The 18831-nt window shown below is 40.8% G+C and overlaps 1 protein-coding gene across 13 annotated transcripts in view; it reads right to left on the bottom strand.

The window, feature by feature from the left end:
- NRCAM (neuronal cell adhesion molecule) overlaps positions 1 to 18831 on the bottom strand; it is a 212208-nt gene that overhangs the window by 48232 nt on the left and 145145 nt on the right. For all 13 annotated transcript variants that reach the window (XM_044280341.1, XM_044280345.1, XM_044280347.1 and 10 more), the window contains 3 exons: positions 16654 to 16710; positions 14865 to 14976; positions 2512 to 2696 (listed from right to left, as the gene is read on the bottom strand). In XM_044280341.1, coding sequence (XP_044136276.1) covers positions 2512 to 2696; positions 14865 to 14976; positions 16654 to 16710 — 354 coding nt within the window. The remainder of the gene's footprint in view (positions 1 to 2511; positions 2697 to 14864; positions 14977 to 16653; positions 16711 to 18831) is intronic.

Here is an 18831-nt window from a genome sequence, read left to right as displayed (position 1 = left end):
TTCTCTAATGTAAAGGAGCCTGTCCTAGTAAACTGTAGATGTCCTATCCTCAGTATTGTCTAGGTCGTGACAAGGATCCTAGGACGGGATGGAAACATTGGCCGAGTTTTCTTAATGTGCTGGATGGATCAATACAGAAACAGAAACCTTTACATATTCCTGACTACTGTGGCGTTTTATGCTACTATCCTCAGGATAGGTCATGAGTATCTGATCCGTGGGGGTCCAACTTATGGCACCCCCACTGATAAATTGTTTGAAGAGTCTGTGGTGTTCTGCTGTGCAATGCAGCCTTTTCTGAGGACAGTCATGTCACATTCATTGGCTACATGGCCTATGTACAGCTCAGACCCATTCAAGTCAATGGGCTTGGGCTACAATACCAAGCTCAGCTGCTATACAATGCATGGCAGTGTGCTTGGTATGCTGTGTGGAGGCTGCAGTGCTCACTGGAGTGACCTCTTCAAACAGCTGATTGGTGGAGGTGTCAGGAGTCAGAAACCCACCAATTAAATATTGATAACCTATCCTTAGGATAGTTCATCAATACTATACCCCCAGAAAACCCCTTTAAGCTTACAGAACAAATCTGTAGTGCATTGATGTCAAAAGAAACAAAAAACACACTTATAAAGCAAATAACTGGATCACTACAAGTCGTGTTATGGTTGGTACTCTGGTGTTCGTTGAAGCACCCAACCGTAGAGAACTAGTCCATCAACCTTTCATACAAGTAGACCACAGCATTTATCTTTCATGCAAGAAATGATTTTTATTGATGTGAGTCAAATAACTTATATTGATCGTAGAACATGCGTCTCTCCATGATCCTCTCTCTACCACAGAATTCTGCCGCAAGCAAGGTCCCAGAAGTCCAGAATGATGGCTGATTATATCATATGTGGTATATCTTTAGTACTAGATTATTGGATGAATAAAATGAAGTGCTATGGCCTTCTTGTAGGAATATGGGTAATGTATATTGCTGAAAAAGCTACACAACTTTAGTTTTTATGCAAGTCAGACACTGCCTGGGAGTATACCTTGTACATATGTATATATATTCCATGCATAAGAAACACAGCTGTCATCACTATGGCACAGGAAGCGCTGTGCTTTTTTTGCAAAGTAAATCACTTGGACAAGAATAGAAAGCATTACTGAAGATTACCATGGTAACCCGCTTCTTCTCCAACATTACTCTGAAAAAGGATAATAAATGCTGGCAAAAATATGGGTCTTTAAGCTCCGCTCTGTATAGAGGGCTTAATACATCTCATCTGCTCTTTAAAAAATGGAATACTTAGATGATCAAAATGGATTCATGTCCCTATTTGTGTATGACTGAAGTTTCTCATGCACACTGATCCTCACAAAATGAGACATGCTAAACACATGACTGCTGCTAGCTGTGGAATCTTTGTATATGCAATTCAACCTTCATAAAATTATGGACTCCCTTAAAAAAAAAATCTTTAAAAATGAATAAAAATATCATTTAAAAGGGTTGGCCAGCTTGTAAAAAAAAAATTGTTAACATTCCCATATGCCCGACCTGTGGAGGAAAGCACACTTACCTGCTCCCCATTACTGGGTTACGTGCCACTTGGGGGACACCTTACCACACTGCAGGCAGTCATTGGCTGCAGCGGCACGTGTGACTCCCCCATTCATTCTGGAAGTCTACAAGTGGGGACTGCAGTGCAGTCAATACATTGGTGGACCGAAGGAGCAGTGTGGAGCAGGTAGGTATGCTTTCTTCCACAGATTCAGTGGATGGATCACATAGGGCAAGGTGCTGCTGAACATGACACCACAGACCTCACTGGAGCACTGCAGCGTCTTCAAACAACTGCCAGGAGTCAGACCCCCACTAATCAGATATTGATGACCTACCATGAAGACAGGCCATCAATATTCTACTCCCAGAAAACCACTTTACCTTTCATGCTTCTTCTTCAGAGAAAAGTGCCAGGAACATCTCAAACACAGTAAAGTACCTCAGTGACAGATTGTATTTTAGGATGGTATGGTACCCTTCATACAAGCTTGAGCCTCCCCTCAAATGACACTCCAGAAAATGATGATGATTAATTAAATGGAGCTACTACAGTAATTTTACCCGACAAGAACATTATTTCACTCTGGTACCTCAAAGGACAGCCCAAATTTGCCAGGACTGGCTCTGAAAATTAGGGACAGTCCAAGCAACTTCAGGACAGTTGGCAACTATGGTAACATGCAGCAATTTTATTTGCTGTGATGTTAAATGGGTTGTGCCAGGATATAAACTTAACACATATCCACAGAATGTACATTTCCTCTCTTTCTAGGTAAAAAGAACTGTGCTGTATGAACTTTTAATACCAGGATACCGGCTTCGTCTCTAACAGCTCACAGTCTCTATTAAATCCAATGTAATCTAGGGATCTGTTGAGGTCTAGGTGTGAATCACCTGAAATCCCCAAAAAGCAATGCGGTAGCTTGAAGTGCAGTCAGTTTATCACCTACCTTTAACAATTACGGTAATTACATGGTGAATGGCCCCTCGGTCATTATGGGCTGAACATCTGTATTTGCCAGCATCTTCTTCTGATACACCAATTATTTTTAGCGTTTTATTAAAATTTTCATAAAAAACTCTGTTGCTGGGCAGTTCTGCTCCTTCTTTATTCCATCGGATCGCTGGTGTAGGTCTGCAAACGAAATACAGACACCATTAACGAGTTGGCATTAATGTCCATACAATAGAAGTGATTTAAAGTGTGAAATAGTCTTTATAAAGAAACATCTATTCTATGTGGCTGCTTCTGTACATAGATATGGCACACCACTAACAGAATTAATGTAGGTATATTCCAGTCCCTCGTCTCCTAGGAACACACAGCAAAACAGTCTACAGTTTAAAATAAAAGACAGTCACCCTGAGGCCTCGTTTAGATGGCCACCACAATTTAGTGTTTGCATTAGGGCCGTGAAACTAGGACTTTCTGCAGCTCAAGACAAGGGAACTCAGATGTCCATAGAACAATATATTGATTTGAATTATGGTCCTACTTAACCCCTTGTAGCCTAGTTCTTGTGACCTAATAAGGACACTAAAATGTGGCCACATTATGGCCATCTGCGTGTGGCCTTATTCAGTCTACAGCCAGCTCTTGACACAGAACTGAACCAAGCTTTGAGGTGGCCACAGAAATCAGCTATTTGTAAAAATTCTCTGCCACCTAGGGTTGGATCTGTTTACAGAGTTGTCTGTGGCAATCACAATCTGTGACAACTTCAAAGCTTGAAAGGTAAGTCAATATTATAGGTGACTATAAGAAACTTTGTAAAATCCCCAACTGCTTTCTCCTCCTAAATTTACAAGCTCAGCTAAATCCAACTTGAAAGGCAAGATGGGCTGTCAGCTCACTTAAAGGGCTTTTTGAACACTTTTTTTTACTAATGGCCTATCCTCTACCGGAACAGCCTTCCGGAACAGCTTAGCACTAGTGAGAAGCTAGCCTCAGAATTCCCTATTGGGTATATGAAAATGGGTTTTCAAACTTTACAACCGTTTAAGCCTGCATTCAAATTTCTGTATGTTTAGTGCCTGTCATATGAAGGCAGGAAAAGCTTTCCTATTAGGTTGATAGAAAAGGAAAAACCTAGTAGAACATAATAATGGAACCAGCAAACCATGAGTTAATCACATTATTTTTTGCAATGTTCCAAATGTTCAATAATTAGCTGACAGCATAAGAAATAAATTAAGCACATACAATTTCCCATCATTCATGTGAACATTGATTACAAACTGGTGCAGACTGACTTCGTGATGAGATACCGACGGTGAATATTGATGCAAGCCTTATGCTACTGAAAAGCTGTAACGGGCCACAAATGGTCTTTAGTGTAGGGATGGACCAATGTGTGTTGCTCAACAAATTATCACATAATTCTTACACTGACAGAATATTAAATCTATCAGCTTTTCTGAGACCCAGTACTTGGTTCCATTAGTTAAAGTGTAACTGCAATTATTTTTTATTTTTTTGTAATGGATAGGGGCAGTGATACTGACCATTTTTGTAATATACTTTAATTACTGAAATCGTACATTTTTATTAGAAAAATAGCTTTAAAGTGGGCAATTCTGAGCCGTCAGTGTTGAGCAAGTCTCCACTGTTATGTAAACAGAAGACAGAAAAACGTTGCTAGGGCTTAAAATGGGCCACTTTAGAGCTGTTTTTCCTGGAATTTGGACCTCCATTAACCACACACTGATAGCCTGAACGATAGGTCAATTCAAAATGCAAAAAAAGCCTTCAACTTGTGAAATAGAAGATGGGAGAGGAGACTGTATACGGCTTGATTGGCATTCATTATTTAGTCACATGTCCACTGGGCTAATTTATTAGATGTCAATGGAATAAGGAAAACAACTCAGTGAAGGAGCTTCTGGCAATTTCTTGTTATGTGAAAATGAGCAATTACTGTGTCATAAAATGAAATCTGTGCGTGTTCCCGCAATACACACAAATGCTGCTTTCCACAAAATGAAATGAGGCAGAAGAAACAAAAGGCCACGGAGTGACAGAGAACATAATAGATGTATGTGCAGCCAGACTGTAGAAATACAATAGTTGGATTACTCACTAAACAAAGCTTACTTTTGTTTCATGCCACAAAAACGCTGCTTTTCATCTAAAGATGACGTGTTCAGTGTTTTTAAAGGGTAGTTTAGGGACTGGAACAATATGGAGTCAATAAAGCAGGTGTAAAGGAGAAGAATCAAGAGCAGGAACAATTCTGAATGCAGAGCAGGAATAGCCATAATACATAGGGGGGAATTTATCATGAGGCTAATAGTTGATGTCAGTTTTGCTTCAGTCTGCATTGGCATACATTGTGACAAATTTATAAAATTTTGCACATTGTTTCTTAAATTTGGATCAACCCCTATAATGACCCCCCCAATGCCCAGGTACCTCATATAGGTTAAACTTACCATGTTCTCCGGCACCAGCGTTGCTCCTGCTCCCCGCACAACCGCTGCTGCATCTCCCTGTCGCGCGGATCAAAATATCCGGCGACCATGGTGGTGGTGGAGGGCTGGCAGCTAATAACAGGCCACAACAGGGATGTGCCTCCCTAGTATCGCAGGTGACGCAGCGGCGGCCGTGCAGTGAGCAGGAGCAACACGGGTGCCGGGAAGCGGGGGAAAGTATAACCTCTATGAGGACATCCTGCAGCCGCATTAGGGAGGTCATTATATGGGTTGGATAACCCCTTTAACATAGCTAACCACACACACTTTTCAAAACTGGAGTAGTTTAAAAATGCAAAAACTAAATTTTTTGGCCCAAATAAGCCCAAAAAGTTGCAAAAGTTCTATTTTGTGACTTTTTAAAGCCAGAATTCCGGAGTGCAGGGCTTGATAAATCCCCCCTTTGGAGTTCATTTAGGCATGTGACCTCTTCACTGTGTTTTTTTGGGCCCACTAGAGGAAATGATTCATATAACCCATCACTTATCTATACTGCCAATGCACATGCTCTGTTTTGAACATGGGCCCAGGGTTCTCAATGTTTTTCTAGTGGGGCCTCGCTAGATAGAATGTGGTGAGTTTCACCACTGGTGGAAGCCCATGGAAAAATTTCAAAATTGCCTCGAATGATCTTAGGCTAGTTTCACGCTAGTGGTAAGAAATCTGGCAGGCTGCTGAGGCAGCATTTTTTGTCTGGACAATTCTCTGAATATTTGCAGAGTAGAGTCCAGATCTCCGCTGGACACCATTATCGCTAATGGGCCTGGCAGGAATTCAGGTACGGTCTGGCAATGCCAGATCCAGAGAGCAGATCTCTTACCACTAGTGTGAGACTAGCCTTAACCTTTTGAAATGAAATCAAGTACATGAAATCAGTTACAAATCCCATGTTAAGGGGGCGTATGGACCACACTAACGAGCTGAGCCCACTCCAAAGTATAATACAGCAGATACCCAAATTCAGTGACTGGGATTGACTGGGATGCAGTGACTGGGACATGCAACAGGTCAGCCAGTTTAATAGGTACAAATCTGCTGGCAGATGACCTTTAAAAGTTTAAATGTTTTGGATTTTTTAAATGTGAAACATGAAAACTGGTAAGATTATGACTAAAGATGGAGATTTTAGCTTTAGATAATAAAGACTGAGGCGTGTATTTATTACAAAAGTGCTTTCTTCCATTGCCCTATAAAACGGCTCTCAGGGCCCTCTCTTTTAGTAGTGCACCTCTTGGTGAAAGATTGCTGACTGCTTGTCGATGCACTCAAAAATATTGTATTTTGCCCAGTCAGCAGACCTTGAGAGGGGGTGCATTATTGGACTGAGAGAAGCAGTTTGGTCACTTCGACGAATTGCCCTCCATCTAGGCCATTTGATCCACCAACAAGCACGAGCAGTTCCCACAGTTTTGTTGACCACGATCCAGACACAGGTGGTACCTTCTTTACACGCCTTTGGCTTGATCAGGCACTTAGCAGTAGGAAACTTGGTATCATGGCACCTATTACATGTTCTGCCGATGACCACCCCGCCACCATCACCTTTGTTTGCAGTGGTGTTGCCAACGTGAAATCGGGACTGCTACAGACTGGAACTATATCGTCTTTAGGTATGAATTCAGGTTCTGTTTGGACCTCATGACGGTCGGGTTCGAGTATGGAGTCCTCCTGGTCAGTGCTTCAGTCCTGCCTTTGCTGTAGAGCGACACACTGTCTCAAGTGCTGGTGTGATGACCTGGGAAGCCACTGCAGATGAGTGTCTGTCACCTCAAGTAGTGATATACGAGGTACACTAACAGCTCAGCGTTATGTGCAGGACATCCAGCAGCCACATGTGTTGCCTCTCATGACTGGGCTTCCAACCGGCATTTTTTCAGCAGGATGATGCTAACCCACACACAGCAAGGGTTTTCCAGGAATGTCTCCGCCAGATTGCAACACTTTCCTGTTTCAGACTTATCACATTTATGGGACCAGCTGGGACGCCAGCTTCGGTAACCTACGAGTGTGCAGGATCTAAAGGCCCAGCTGCAACATCTGTGGGCAAATGTGGCACAGGATACCATACAGAACCAGTATGCAGCCATGCCCAACCATCTCATCTTGTATCCAGACTAGAGGCGGCCCGACAGGGTACTAGAGCCTCTATTCTATTATACAGTTTTCCTCAACAAACTTATCTTTTCGCTTTAATATTGTAATTACATATATCATCATTTCATTCGCACATAAAGTTTCATTTAATTCCAACAACTACTTCTTGGTGTGTTATTTTTTGTCAATGAGTGTACATACATAGTACTCATATATAAAGAAAAGCTCATCTTAATACTAAAAATGAAATGCTTAATTATGAAAACAATGATTTTGCCACACTCTACAACATATAGCAGCTGCTCTGTGGATCTGGATATATCTTGATCATATTTTAGTCACTGTTATCACTATCCTCATAATCCCTGTTTAGCTTTCGGCTGCTCAGACAAAGAAATATAAGCCAGTCGGTTATGTAGTTAACTGTTCACTGAAATGTAAAATACTTCAATTACCATACACTCCACGGCCAATATTCTGGAGATGACTCAAGGGTCAGCACAGCTCATAACACCAAGCCTAAAAATGAGTTGTAGACCAAGAATAATTGAGATAACATTGCTCTAATGTAGCATCTCTGTTTCTATCCCTACAATGAGAACAGGCCCATATTTCAAAGCAGGCGCTTGTCAACCAAAGCTGTGGTTACCATGACAGTAAAGAAGATCAGAGTATGAGGTTAAGCTGGCCTCGAAGGGACTAATCTTAAAGGCTCCTATTGTTTTATTTATCAACATGTTTCATGTAGAAAATAGGGTGCATCCACTGAAACTGGAAGAAGTCATGAATCTAATAAGGCACAATCAATCTTAACCATAGTATAATCAATTATTAGTAACTATAAATCATCAGGATCCTTATCTTTCAAACTAAGATGTATTATGCAATTTTAGCTTTTTAATTACAGTCATGTCTGTGTAAGATGTAGATTTTTCTAAATCCGTGAGTTATTCCATGAGGCCCCTGAGTAGTTCTATAAAATAATCTGTCAGGCTCCTATAGCGATGTTAACCCTGTATTTCTAATCCCCCAGGAAAGATATAGTGATGTAACAGACATTACATTACAGATTTATATCAGGGTTAGGCACTTGGTGGCAACCCACATGGGCAATGTATTGGCTGGCATTGTCAATCTGTGAATAACTGGTATTACTTTATCTGTATGGTAAGTAAAAAAGCAGGAAAAATCATGGGGCACTGATGGTTAAAATAATAACAAGGGCTTATTACAAGCAACATGCATCTCTTTTCAGAGGACTGCTTCCTCCATCCTCAGACACAACAGAGGCAGCAGAGCGTGCTAGTCTATAGACCAGCAACCCATAAGTAGATGAATTGAATATTAAGAACAGTGGCACATAAATACATAAAAAGTATCAGAATCCTTATAAATTGAATACAATTAAAAAGGCATTCTCAGCAACACAACCCCTGTTGGAACCCCTCCTCTAATAACCAGATGGACTTGCGGCTCCTTCTCCAGTGGACTTGGTTTAGTCACTCATTCAGCATCGATTGCAGGAGAAACATGTGGCAAGACAAACCTGTACTAGCAATAATAGCTGCATTTCCACAAGCTGGCTTTCATTTATTAAGCACTGTATTCCAGAATTCTGACTTAAAAAAAACCTGTGAAATATGGTTTAGGAACTTTTTGGCCTTTTTGGGCGGGAAAAAATAAATAAATTACTAAATTTAGCATTCTGATAAGATTCACTCTAGTTTTTAAAAGTGGGTGGAAAACTGTTAGTGGCTGGCTGGCTCAATTAGTTTCACTCCATAATTATCAACTGTGACTTTTTTTAAAAATCACAAAAATTGTTGCAAATCTCACTCCAGTAAAGAGTCGGTGTAGAAAGTGGAGTAACATCTCAAGACAGAGGTGCTAGACTTAGGCTACTTTCACACTAGCGCTTTTGCTGGATTCGGCAGGGTTCAGCAAAAATGCTTCCGTTACTGAAAATACAATCATCTGTATCCGTTAAGAACGGATCCAGTTGTATAATCTTTAACATTGCCAAGACGGATCCGTCATGAACTCCACTGAAAGTCAATGGGGGACGGATCCGTTTTTTATTGTGTCAGAGAAAACGTATCCATCCCCATTGACTTGCATTGTGTGTCATGACGGATCCGTCTTGCTCTGCATCCAGGACGGAAAGCAAACAGCAGCATGCTGCGGTTGGCTCTCTGGTATGAGAATGGAACGGAATGCATTTTGGAGCATTCCGTTCAGTTATGTTTTGTCCCCATTCACAATGAATGGGGACAAAACGGAAGCGTTTTTTTTCAGGTATTGAGACCCTATGACGGATCTCAATACTGGAAAATAGAAACGCTAGTATGAAAGTAGCCTTAAAAATACATCAAATTTATCATACATTGTGCAACATTTGATAAATTTGGCAAACAAATTATGACAAAGCAGACTCCTGCAAAACAGACTTTAAATATTCCCCTCATGATAAATCTCCACCATTGTCTCTTAATTACCGTAAATTTCCAGAAACTTCCAGACATATTTGCATTTTTCAGTCTTTGTACTTTAGAGGAAGTATCTATGGTGCACACTCTTTGTGTGAAGTCTATGTACATACATCACAGTATATAGGTAGCAATTCAGCACTTTCCAGAGAACATTAAAAAGGGGAATATTGCTGACAAACATTTCTATTGGAGATTGTGTGCTCTTATAATTTATAAATCTAGCGAATATGATGTGAATATGGACTGATGTTTTATTCATTAGCTGAACAGTAATATTCTGTAGCTATAGATTACTGTATTTTTCGGACTATAAAACTCACTTTTAGCACCAAAAATTATTGATAAAAATTCTCTGCGTCTTATAGACCGCAGTGACTGTGTTTATGTACTGGTGCCATGTTGTATTCATCAGCAGAGCCCCATAGCACTATTTCTGCGCTTGAGGGCTTGCTGGGGCTGAAGTGCGCCAGAGTTTCCTTGGCAACTATGACATTTTTAGCACAGAGCGCTCACTGTCTGCAGAGCTAGGGCAACAGGGTGAAGGCAGAATCACAGCATTATCTCCACTGTATGTGGAGCTATAGCTGTTAGAAATCAGGTCAGGAATGATAGCAGGTGAAAGTGAAAGCAGGTTTCTCCCGATTCCATTCCCCACCCGATTTTTAACAGCTATATCTGCCAACATCTTTCAAACAAGAACTACAGCTGCTCCCAGTCTGGAGATATGAGTAATTAAAGCAGGAAAGGTTAAATAAGTAGTAAACAATCTGTTGTCTAAACCTGGGATGCGTTTTATAGTCCAGTGCAGAAGCTACATACAGATGCGTCCTCTCTTACCTGATCTCCAAACTGGAAGTGGTGTCAATTTTGTCCTGACAGCAAAACAACATCATGTTGTGAGACTGTAACTAAACTCTAAAAAGCTGCAATACACATCACAACCACTGGGAGGTGAGTGCTCCACATTTAGCTCATTGCTTAAAGGGGTTCTGCAGTTTTTTTAAACTGATGATCTATCCTCTGGATAGATCATCAGTATCTGATCGGTGGGGGTCTGACACCCGGGACCCCTGCCGATCAGCTATTTGAAGCAGCGCCGCGGCCTTCTCGCTGTTTACCGCAGGCCCAGTGACATCAAGACTAGTATCGATGGCCTGAGCGGGGCTAAGCTCTGTTCACTTGAATGGAGCTTAGCCGCGCCCAGGCTAGTGATACTAGTCGTGACATCACTGGGCCTGCGGTAAACAATGAGAAGGCCGCGGCGCTACTGCCAGCACTGCTGCCTTCTCAAACAGCTGATCGGAAGGGGTCCTGGGTGTTGGACCCCGACGATCAGATGCTGATGATCTATCCACAGGATAGATCAGTTTAAAAAAACTGCAGAACCCCTTTAAGCTGCAGAGAAGCTAGCCTCCAATATGAGATATTTAGAGGCAAACCTAGCTAGATTTGGTGAGATCTATTGAGAATATTAAATGTGCGAAAGTCAAACACATGAGAATAAAGGAACGCTAAATCCAGAATCCAAATTTCATGTGTGATACTGCCTGCTTAGCTGTGTATCTAATCATATCATGTGTGATACTGCCTGCTTAGCTGTGTATCTAATCATATTAGGTGTGATACTGCCTGCTGAGCTGTGTATCTAATCCTATCATATGTGATACTGTCTGCAGTCATGTATCTAAGCCTATTGTGTGTGATACTGCCTGCTGAGTTGTGTATCTAATGATATAATGTGTGATACTGTCTGTGGAGCCGTGTACCTCTGTAATTCTACCTTGTGTGATACTGTCTGCTCTGCTGTGTATCTAAACCTATCACATGTGATATTGTCTGCAGAGTCGTGTATCTAATCCTATTGTGTGTGATACTGCCTGCTGAGCTGTGAATCTAATCATATCATGTGTGATACTGCCTGCTGAGCTGTGTATCTAAACCTATCATGTGTGATACTGTCTGCAAAGCTATGTATTTAATCCTATCATGTGTGATACTGTCTGCTAATCTGTGTATCTAATCCTATCATGTGTGATACTTTCTGCTGAGCTGTGTATCTAAACCTATTATGTGTTATACAAGTCTGCTAAGCTGCGTATCTAATCCTATCATGTGTGATATGCTTTGCTAAGATGTGTATCTAATCCTGTCGTGTGCAATCATTTCTGCTGAGCTGTGTATCTGATCCTATTATGTGCGATACTGCCTGCTGAGCTGTGTATCTAATCCTATTCTGTCTGATACTGTCTGCAGAGTTGTGTATCTAAGCCTATTCCGTGTGATACTGTCTAGTAAGATGTGTATCTAATCCCATTATGTGTGATACTTTCTGCTGAGCTGTGTATCTAATCCTATCATGTGTGATACTGCCTGCTGAGCTGTGTATCTAATCCTATTATGTGTGATACAGTGGCTCATTTTAAATTCCCCGGTTTTTCTGTCTCTATCATTCTTACAATTCCCTCTAGAGAGGAAGGTTTTATGTTAAGGAACAGATCTGAGCAGGAGGTCAGATGGAGGGAGAGATACGAAGTTCCTTGCTGGGTGCAGGGTTTTTTGGCAGTGCAGGAAAATAGGGGTAATAGTTGTGGAAAGCAGAAACATTGTTTGCAGTGTATATTTCATTAGTTACAATCCTGGTATAATTTGATTTTGTGCACTTAGTAAGTTTGCTTTTTGGATGAAGACCAATGTCTCAGAAGAACTAAAGCCTTCCATTTACACTTCTAGGTGTGAACAATAGAGGGGGGGCTGTATGTAACTTAATCAGGGACTAATCAAAGAACAGCTGGATACAAGGGTGAATAGCTGATCGGAAGGGGTCCTGGGTGTCGGACCCCGACGATCAGATGCTGATGATCTATCCACAGGATACAAGGGTGAATAGTCAAAGCAAACAAACAGGTAATAAAGAGACAGAGTATGGAGACTGGAACCTTGTCATAAGCAGGAAATATGAGGCCTGGACACTTAGATGGTGGGACATTTGTGAGACGCTATAATGCTGAATGCTGACATACCAGGGCTAAACACCGCCGATTTTCAGCCAAAGCCAGAAGAATAAATCCTTCCTTTACTGTATAGTTCTAATTCCTTTCCAATCCATTACTGTAGACAGGCCTGCTTTAAATCCTCACCCAAAGAACTTTGTGTATTTAGCCTTAGTGCATTCACATGGCCATATTTTTGGTCTGCATCTGATCCACATTTTTTGAGGACCCATCAATTTCAATGGGGGCAAACAATATCACACATGACAGGATTAGATACACAGCTGAGAAGACAGTATCACACATGATAGGATTAGATACACAACTCAACAAGCAGTATCACAAACAATAGGCTTAGATATACGACTCTGCAGACAGTATCACACATTATAGGATTATATACACAGCTCAGCAGGCAGTATCAAACACAATAGGCTTAGACACATGACTCTGCAGACAGTATCACACAGGATTGGATTAGATACGCAGCTTAGCAGACCGTATCACACATGCTAGGATTAGATACACGACTTTGCAGACAGTATCACACATGATAGGATTAGATGCGCAGCTCAGCAGACAATATCAAACACAACAGGCTTAGACACACAACTCTGCAGACAGTATCACACATGATAGTATTAGATACACAGCTCAGCAGACAGCATCACACAGGATTAGATTAGATACACAGCTCAGCAGACAGTATCACACATGATATGATTAGATATACAATTCAACAGGCATTATCACACATAATAGGATTAGATATGCAGCTTAGCAGGCAGTATCACACAGGATTAGATACACAGCTCAGCAGACAATATCACACATGATAGGATTAGATACACGGCTCAGCAGACAATCAATAAGTATTTTAATTGTCATGCAAAAATTGCGGCATATACTGACACCCAGTGTGTCTGAATTGTATTATTGTACAATTGTAACATGTAATGGGACTGTTAAAAGTATATAATAATCTCTGCATAATACCGTGGTTGGTGTGTGTTATTTTGAATATAATAAATATAATACTAGACACCAAGTGTATCTAAATCATAGTATACGGCATATAGAATTGTAGTAAACAATGGCACAGGTCAAAATATATGGTAATCTTTGCACAGTAAAAAAAAGAAAAAAAGAGCATCCGTTGGAGGGATTTGTTTAATGTATACAGTATATTTTTTCTATATGTTAAATGTAAGACAAAGACCTGTTGTGAACCTGGCCAAATTTCACAATTGTAATTCCATTACCGGGTCTTTACCTTAAGGTATTTAGTTAGTAACACAATGCACCACCTGCTGTCTGAACGTTGTATAGCTAGTAACACAAAGTGCCACCTGCTGTCTGAACCCTATATTGCAATTTATCCAATTTAGATATAACATCATTTCGTGACACACATCTCAGGACATGTTGAGATAAGCGATCAGTTAAGTGTGGACACATCTGTATTGTATTTTTCGTGCAAGCAAGCTTAGCTATAGGGTTTGCAAAGGTCGAAGATTCACTCACAAGGAAGGTGTTGTCCTGACCCCAAAAACTTCATACAACTGCAGAAATCTAGCTGAGACAAGAGGTTACAAAATTGCACTTCTGCCTAGCTAAATAGCTAGTCTAAAGGTAGCCATACACAAGCGGCTGGAGGGATCAGCAACCATCTAACAGGTGTTGAGGGAATGTTGAGGGAAAGAATGGTCAAGCATTTTGATTTTAACATGCCGTATCCATGTATGTATGGGGGAAGGGGGTCTGAAGTAACAGCTGTCTGCTAAATGAGTGTTTACCTGACAGCTATCTAAGGTGGATGGCCACCTTAAAGGGGTTGTTCAGCTTGTATTAAGTGATGGGCTATCCTCAACATAGCCCATCACTAGCTGATTGGCAGGGGTCCGATACCCTGCATCCCTGCCGATCAGCTGTTCGGTTGTAGTTCTGGCACCAGAAATACACATCACTGTCAACTGTGTAGTAGAAGGACTTCATTACTACAACGCTGCTCCCACTGAAGGCAATAGGCGCAGTACTGCATTGATGATCTCTGCCCATTACACGAGCTGTGTGGTTACAGTGCCAATTTCCGGTGCCTGAGCTACACCTGAACAACTGATTGGCAGGGTGTGGGGTGTCGGACACCCACCAATCAGCTTGAGGTGGCCTATCCTGGAGATAGGCCATTATTTAGCAAAAGCTGGACAACCCTTTTAAGTGAAATAACTGCACCTAAATAAAAAAAAAGTAGCAACTTACAGTCCTTCAGCGATACATTCCAGTAAAAGTACTTCATCTTTTAGCACTGTTTTATTACTTGTCTGGCCAGTGGAAGTCAAAAAGGTTGGAGGTCTGTTATCCACCGGGCTATCTAGAAGGTAAAAAGAAGATAAAAAACAACATTCTAAGGTATGACAATGAACAAGATAGAAATGATTATACAGAAAATAAATGAATTCTAGAAAGGAATACAAGACATGCAAGGTAGATCTTCAGATGTTTTAGTAATGTATATTCTACTAGTGGGTGGGAAGAGACAGTTAAAAAATTAGAGTTAAGCGTACTCAACTTCCGTTTTCTTTATTTCATAACAGATTTTGATTAATGACTAATTTTAAGAATATTTCAGTAAATTAAGAAATTCAGAATTACCTCTACTGTAATAAAAGATAATGTGTGCACCATGGAATCATTTACACGAGTCACCCTGTGGAGCTTCATGTCTTATTTATGTGGGTTTTCATGCAATTGCTTGACAGGGGAATATAACATACCGTTTTACTTGATTATGCAAATTCTGAGACATTTTTATCTATGTTTGAAAGCAGAAATATGACCCTGGTGGAATTCAAGTTTGCAGTCCTGAAACTTGAAAGTTAAAACTAAGCTCCTGCCTCCGATATCTCCAGCTGAGATTACATTAAAATATTCATCTGTTAATATAGTTGTACCAATTAGTCAAGTGCCAAAAGATGATTTTTCATGCAGAATGTAAAATAGTGGCAGGTATAGCCTTTCAAATGTAAATTATGCTCTTCATATAAATTCTATATTGTATCCAATAAAATCAAATTAAAAGGTACTTTCTTTGAACTGTGATTTACTTAAACAGGTATGTAGTTTAGTCCATCAGTGCACTGCCAACTTGAACCTGAAGAAACTGGTTACAATGTGGCACAATTCAGACTTCTAGACAGTTGTTGGAAGATGATGGTACTGGTCTGCACCAGATGACTTTTAGGGATGAGCAAACTTGTGTTTTCAAGTTCGGCGTACAATGTTCGGGTGATCATAAGAATACAGTTATGGATAACTTATGGTCCTTGGTAGCGGAATTTATAACGGAATTCTCAGATAACCCGAACCTTGAATCCCGAACTTGAAAACACAAGATTGCTCCTCCCTAATGACTTTTCTTTGGGATAGATGAATATAACTTCAAAAAGCAAGAGCCTATACACCATGTAGTCCTTTTCCTGCATTGGACCACATGGAGGGTCTAATTTCAGGTCAGTACACTTTCGGAAGCAGGATCATTACTATAATGTTGTTAAAAAATGTGCTTCATGAGGTGGGGAAGACCAAAATAAATGGTATTATGTTCCTTAACAGCTACTTACAGAGCAATATATTACACTGTGTGCATGGTAAATAATCTTCCTGGGAATTCTGTTATATTGAGAACCATTGTAAAATTCATGAAAAGATTGGGTTTATTTTTAACTGCATATTCATTGCTCCATTATGTCGATAATAGCCTGGGGATTCAACTACAAAAGCATTGGGAAATACAACTATTGTATATGAATTGCAGCGTTCACTCATTCAGCTGTGAATACGTTTCAGAAACACAAAATGTCTGTTCGATAGCCTTGTTCGCAACTGCTATTAAGAGCAGGAATTTTGGGTAACAGAAAGTAATGTATTAAAAGGGGTATAGTGACAGACAAGGAGGAAAGAAGAAAATATAGATGGTTAAGGTGTGGATTTGTTAAGTATTAAAGGAAATACTAAATAAGGTCTTTTTTTTTTTTTAACCAAAACTCACCACCATAAAAATCATTTTCAGTTAAATTAGCAGCTATACTGTCATTCATAGCATCCACTAAAAAATAAAATAGCATAAATATTTTTCATTAAAGCTATACGGACAATTTAAACATATTCTGAGAGAATCAGAAACTTCCAAAACAGATATGCACCATATAAGTTCATTAATGTCTTTTAAAAGAATAATTTTCAGTAGAATTTAAATGGAACCCATCATCAGTTTTGTGCTATCCTAACCACAAGCAGCATAAGGCCTCATGCACACGACCGTTAAATTGGTCGTTCCGTGCATTGGGGATGGCAATTTGCAGTCCCTAACAAACGGGCAACATCCGTGTGGATTCCGCAGACGGATCCAGACCCTTTCAACTTGAATGGGTCCGTGATTCGTCCGCACCGCAAAAAAATAAAACATGTTCTATTTTTTTGTGGTGCAGAGGCACAGAGAGAAACGGAAGTACCGTACCTCCATTCCGCACCGTACCTTCCAGATTCTGGACCCATTCGACTTGAATGGGTCCACATCCGTGATGCAGGGTGCACACAGCCAGTGCCTGTATATTGCGGCCCGGCTGTGTGCATGAGGCCTAAAACAGCAAAAAAAAGAGGGGCTCCCTCATTAGAACAAACTGCAGCGTTTAAAAGAAAACACTGTTTTAAAAAGACCAGTCTCATAAAGAAGTGTCTTCTGGGTGGCCTCCCTCTGGCTGCTCCCTGCACCTAGGTCTCTCCTGCACCTTTGTCTAATTTTACACCATCATAATTTCGGTGCTTATAAACTGCATGGAATCAGGGATACTTTTGTACTGGTATTGATTCAATACTGGGATTTGCAGTAGCGCAGCCGAGTATCACAGAACATGACACGCGCTGCTGTCAGCGCGCGCCATGTTCCCTCAGCAGCACAGGGGAGAAGGAAGCAGTCTCTCCCCTCCCCCTGCGCCATTGCCACCAATGAGAGAGGGGCGGAGGAGGGGAGGGACTGTGGCCACTGCACCACCAATGAAGATAATCAATGTTTAATACAGATAGAATCACAGAGCCGGCACCCGACCTCTATGACAGGGAGCTGCGATCAGCGGAAGTTAACCCCTCAGGTGCGGCCCTGTCATAGAGGTCGGGTGCCAGCTATGTGATTAAAGGTATTAAAGGTGAATTATCTTCATTGGTGGCGCAGTATTAAAAACACTGGTGGCGCAATGCACCCCCCCAGTATTAAAATCATTGGTGGCAGTGGCCACAGGGTCACCTCCCCTCCATTGGTGGTGCAGTGTAATGGCGGGGCTCCAATCGGTTACCATAGCAGCCAGGACACTGTTGAAGCGATCCATGGCTGCCATGGTAATCTCCCTGCTGCTGTGTGCACAAAGCACAGGGCAGCAGGGACAGTGTAAGATCCTACTCAGGTTCTAGCCCCTAAGGGGAAAGTAGTTATTAAATAAAAAGTTTTTAAAAAGTTTTTAAAAAAACCCACTAAAATATTAAGTATAAATCACCCTCTTGCACAATTTTACATATAAAATATATAAACAAATAAATAAAGTAAATAAATAAACATATTACATATCGCCACGTCCGAAAAGTCCAAACTATTAAAATATTAAAAATATCTCCTATGCGGTATACGCCGTAACAGAAAAAATAAATAATAAATAAATAAATAAATAAAAACTGCGCGATTTTTTGTCACCTTGTCGTCCCCGTCCCCCCCCCTCCCCCAAAAAAAAAATAGGATAGGACTGTTCGATTATGGCCTGGACGTTCCATAAAATGCAGAATGCATGCAGCTTTTTTGGTGTTTTATTTTTTAGCGTGGTATCGAGTATTGCAATACTTTTTTATGGTATTGAAATCAAAATTTTGGTATCGTGACAACCCTAGACCACACTGCTGACTACTTGTTGATCGGAAAGAATCCTCACTACACTGCTCCCAGCTACAATGAGGGGGTTGCAAGTCCTCAGTGGGAAAACCAACTACCAAAACCAAGCAGAACCGAGTAGAGTATAATAGAGCTGGTCATGCCCCCTTTCCCTCATGCCCCCTGTCCCTCAAAAAGTGTCTAAAATGCATAATACATGTGAAGCAACGAATGCATGCCAGTTTCTTAAAATGAACCAGAAGTATCTCCCTGATACTATTTATATTTAGTGACATGACAAAGAAGACGATGTAA

This window comes from Bufo gargarizans, chromosome 2, assembly GCF_014858855.1.
Source record: "Bufo gargarizans isolate SCDJY-AF-19 chromosome 2, ASM1485885v1, whole genome shotgun sequence".
Lineage (NCBI taxonomy): Eukaryota > Metazoa > Chordata > Amphibia > Anura > Bufonidae > Bufo > Bufo gargarizans.
This window is presented reverse-complemented; position numbering and strand designations above follow the sequence as displayed.